Source organism: Ipomoea triloba, chromosome 7 (genome assembly GCF_003576645.1).
Source record: "Ipomoea triloba cultivar NCNSP0323 chromosome 7, ASM357664v1".
Lineage (NCBI taxonomy): Eukaryota > Viridiplantae > Streptophyta > Magnoliopsida > Solanales > Convolvulaceae > Ipomoea > Ipomoea triloba.
The window spans coordinates 1,906,794-1,911,240 of NC_044922.1; the positions used below are offsets into that span (position 1 = coordinate 1,906,794).

Below are 4,447 nucleotides of genomic sequence, written 5' to 3' on the forward strand. Positions count from 1 at the left end.
AATGTTCTTACAAATTTATAAACTAATTAAAGCCATTTCAGATATTTTAAACTAGAAATAAGACACCCTTTGAATGGGTAATTAAAAGTATAATAAATTGGTCGGGACTCGGGATGCTGGTTTGAGCCGGTCAACTATGATCAACATATGTTTGCTATCTTCTCGTGATCTTTTATTAACTAAGATCATAAGATTAGATTTAACTTGTAGGTAGCATTGGATAGTGACTGTGAATTTCCACTTTACTAAAAATATATATAATAAATCAAAATTAAAGTAACGTTATAATCGAGAAGGGTGAAATAATAAATATTATATATGATTGCGGCCTGGACACCAACTCCGCCCCAACAACCACCACTCTTCATCCATGGCGGCTTGAAACTGGACAAATCCTTCTCTTTAAAGAAAGACTTCAAATTCTCTTCTCAAAACAAGGGAAATCTTATCCGATCAATTAATTCACTCACTCGAAGCGAAAAATCGGTTCTTCATCGCAAGGATTAATCATGGAAGTTCAAATCCAGGAAACCGTCACGGTTCACCCCGCAACCCCGCCGTTCTCCGACGACCATATCCTCCCTCTGTCCCACCTCGACACCGACCGGAATCTCAACGTCATCTTCCGATACCTCCGCGTCTACGTCAGCAACGAGTCCAAGGATGCCGACCCGTTCGAGGTTGTCGTTTCCTCGCTCTCCGCCGCCCTCGTGCGGTGGTACCAGTTCGCCGGCACTCTTCGCCGCCGCGCCGGCGACAACCGCCTGGAGCTGCATTGCCTGGCCGGCGGCGGCGTGAGGGTGGCGCGTGCGAAAGTCGATTGCGCGTTGAGCGCCGTTAACTACCTGGACGACCCGGACGAGGAGTTCGTCGAGAAATTGGTACCCGGCCCGACCATCGACGAGGCGATGACCCGCCCGTTTACCCTGCAGATAACCCGGTTCGCTTGCGGCGGGTGGGTCATGGGCACGGCCGTGCACCACGCCATGTGCGACGGGATGGGCGCCACGCTGTTCTTCAATGCCATGGCGGAGGTGGCTCGCGGGGAGCCGTTTACGGTTGAACCGGCGTGGAACCGGGCGGCTCTGCTCGGACCCAGGAACCCGCCCCGGATTGATTTCCCGGTTGATCAGTTCTTGAGCTTGGATAAAGACTCGGTTCCTTACGCCCACTCCGGTAAACCGGCGGCTCGGGAGTTTTTCGAAATGAAGGACGAGTGGTTGGACCGGCTCAAAGCCACTTTACACCAGCAATCCGGCTCAAATTATACTACCTTTGAAGCTTTGGGCGCATTCATTTGGCGAGCAAGGTAATAACTTTCTTCCTTTTCTCTATATTTACGCTTAAAAGCATTTACATTGTTTTGGTGGGAAGGAAGGAATTAAGGAAAAAAAAAGTTATAATTCCATATAAAAAGAATAAAGTGTGAATAAAATAAGAATTCGAATTACATTCTTTGGTGGGAAGGAATAAAATTATTGAGATGGTAAGGGAAGAAATGATATAAAGACTAAAACGCCCTTATGTAATAATAATAATACTAAATCAGTCTCATTTTATCTATCCTACTTATTATTTATTGGTTAAACAAACTCTTTTTTGTTTGGATAATTTTTTAGTGCAGAGTATTTTTTTAAACTTATTTTTAAATTTAATTTTTTGTGTTTAATATATGATTTTTAATATCATTTCTAAATATATAAATTTTGTATACAAATATTAAACTTAATATTATGAAAAATTAGATTAAAAATAACTTCAGTCAAACCTGGTCAACCGAACAGACATAAAATAGGACAGATAGAATACTAATAATAATCAAGGGTAAAAAAGTTTTTTTCTAGCTTTTTCGTTTCCCCATTGAATTGCATGTATGAATTGCAGTTCAACAAATTGAAAAAATTACAATTATCTTCAACTAAACACTACAAATTCATGATCAAAGAATTATGTTATAATTGAATTGCAACTATCTCCAACTAAACAATAATTAATTATCTATTGCAAATACAGTGTAAAGGCGTCAAAGATCCCGGAAGATGAAACCGTGAAATTTGCGTACCAAACAAACATAAGAAGAAAGGTGAAACCGTCCCTGCCGTTCGGCTACTGGGGCAACGGCTGCGTCCCCATGTACGTCCAGCTCGCCGCCAAAGACCTCACCGGCCAGCCGCTCTGGAAAACAGCGGAGCTAATCAACAAGAGCAAATTCAACACCACCGACGACTACGTCCGCTCCTTCATCGACTTCCAGGAGCTCCACTTCCAGGACGGCATCACGCCGGGGAACCAAGTCAGCGGCTTCACCGACTGGCGCCACATCGGCCACGCCACCGTCGACTTCGGCTGGGGCGGCCCCGTCACGGTCTTCCCACTCACCAGGCACTTGCTCGGCGGCGTCGCGCCGTGCTACTTCCTGCCTTACTCCGCCGCCGGCGTAGGGAAGAAGGATGGGTTTAAGGTGTTGGTTTACGTGGACGAGGAAGCCATGCCTGCTTTCAAGGAAGAGATGGAGAAACTCTCCGGCAATGAGCTTATACTTTCTTAATTGTTTCTAATAAGAATTTAGTAATATTGTGTGTAATTTTGAATTTAATTTACTCTGATTTTTACTTTTTTATTTTCTTTTTACAATAAAGCTAAATATGTGGCCCCAACCCCCCATTTTTACTCCTACCAGTATACTTATAATTTTTCAATAAAAAAGAGTAGCATGAGAATCATGTTTCATTTACTCAGTCATACATAAGAAAAGACAATATGAGTTTAATTTTAACCAAATTATATTGGTCGGATAATTAATTTAGTAATAACAAAGTTCTAAGTTCAACTCACAGGGAGTTGTCTATTAGTCTTATTGATTTGAGTTAGTCTATTATAAGCAATCTAGGCTAATTTAAGTCAACTATAAGAACCTTAAGCTAGTTTACCTCGGTGCTCATTATTGTAGTCCTTATTTGGCTAAGGTCACAATGTATATTTCACCTAAAGGCCAGATAACTTATGCTAGTTTATCTCCTTATAATTCTTTGCTAGCAAAAGTCACAATATATGTTTCACCTTAAGCATACTTTTAAATAATGACTACAGGCTTTCACATAAACTAAAAAAAAAAACAATTCTATAAAGATTTTACTCAATCTTTTATTATTTGATGTGTATAATACTTGTACACATGAATATATATTTATATTCATGTACAATGTATTTTTTTTTATTTAAATAAGCGGGTCACGGGACTTTGCGGGCTAGGCCCGCTCCTTCGTGGACCATCTTTTTTTGTAGCCCTAACAGCGCAGGCTTCAGCCCACTTTTGCAGTACTACTTAACATTTTCCTGCCCAATCTTTAAAACTTAGTGCATTGAAAGGCCAAAGAATGAGAAGTGAATCAACAGAAGCCCAATAAGTTGTGGGCTTTATATTACCACAAATTCTTGATATGCTCCATACAGTTTTTTTTTTTTTTTTAAAGAAAAATACTACTCATATTCTCAAAATTTACTCCCAAATTTTACTCCCTCTCACCAAATTTTGATGTTGACATTTTCATTGGGACTCACAGAATGAAGATAACTAATCATCCATTGTCATATCAGTGAATAAAAGTGATGGAATAGATATAAGGATTAAATGTGGATCAATTTTAATTAAAGTGATGGAAATCTTGAATGCCATACCCAAAAAAAAAATAAAAATTGACACTAGCTTAGTAAAATTATGTGATAATCCTTTTTCTATGAAGATTATTTGCCTTATACTATTTGCCGCGTTTGTATTAGTTGGGAGAGCATAAAATGGACACATAATTTTTTTCCTTTTTTATGTTTAGAATTGTTTTTGAAGAAAAAATTAATCACACAAAAATAACTAATTTAAAGAGTAATAAAATTTGTGTGATTTTTATAGGGGTGGAAGCATTTCCATTTTCTAAACCTACATTAAATTTTATTATACTAAAATTTAATTGGTATGGGCATATATGGAGATAGACAATGCCTATACCAATTAAGACCCTCTTGCTTGTTTAGATGTTTTTTCCTCATCTTTTGATCAAGAAAATATAGATGAAATGCAGGTCGGGATGATGAATTTGTTCGTGTTTGGTCTCACTCGATTCTAAGATGGAGAAGCTAAGGTCATTTTGCTTGTTTCAAGAATTTTCCCCTCATCTTTTGATTAAAAATAATTAAATGAAATCAAATTATTTATATATTCTATAATTTAATTTGAATATGATTAGTCTCGATATTTGAAGTTTCAGTGCACTCTAAATAATAAAATTTATGATCATACAATAAATTCATTGTTAGTACGGACTTGACTTTGATGTTCACCAACCCCCAGTCCCAATCATGGCATCATCCTTTAGAATTAAGGACAACAATTTTAGCGGCGAATTATTTTCAAGACAATACAATTCAAGTTGGATGGCCTTATTCATGGGTA

The 4,447-nt window shown here is 38.3% G+C and overlaps 1 protein-coding gene across 1 annotated transcript; it reads left to right on the forward strand.

Moving 5' to 3' along the window:
• The first annotated feature begins 335 nt into the window (after window positions 1-335).
• LOC116026280 (fatty alcohol:caffeoyl-CoA acyltransferase) lies at window positions 336-2,730 on the forward strand. The gene is made up of 2 exons (XM_031267760.1): window positions 336-1,309; window positions 2,014-2,730. The coding sequence occupies exons 1-2, from the start codon at window positions 510-512 to the stop codon at window positions 2,546-2,548; spliced, it is 1,335 nt and encodes a 444-aa protein (XP_031123620.1). The 5' UTR covers window positions 336-509; the 3' UTR covers window positions 2,549-2,730.
• Window positions 2,731-4,447: the final 1,717 nt, after the last annotated feature.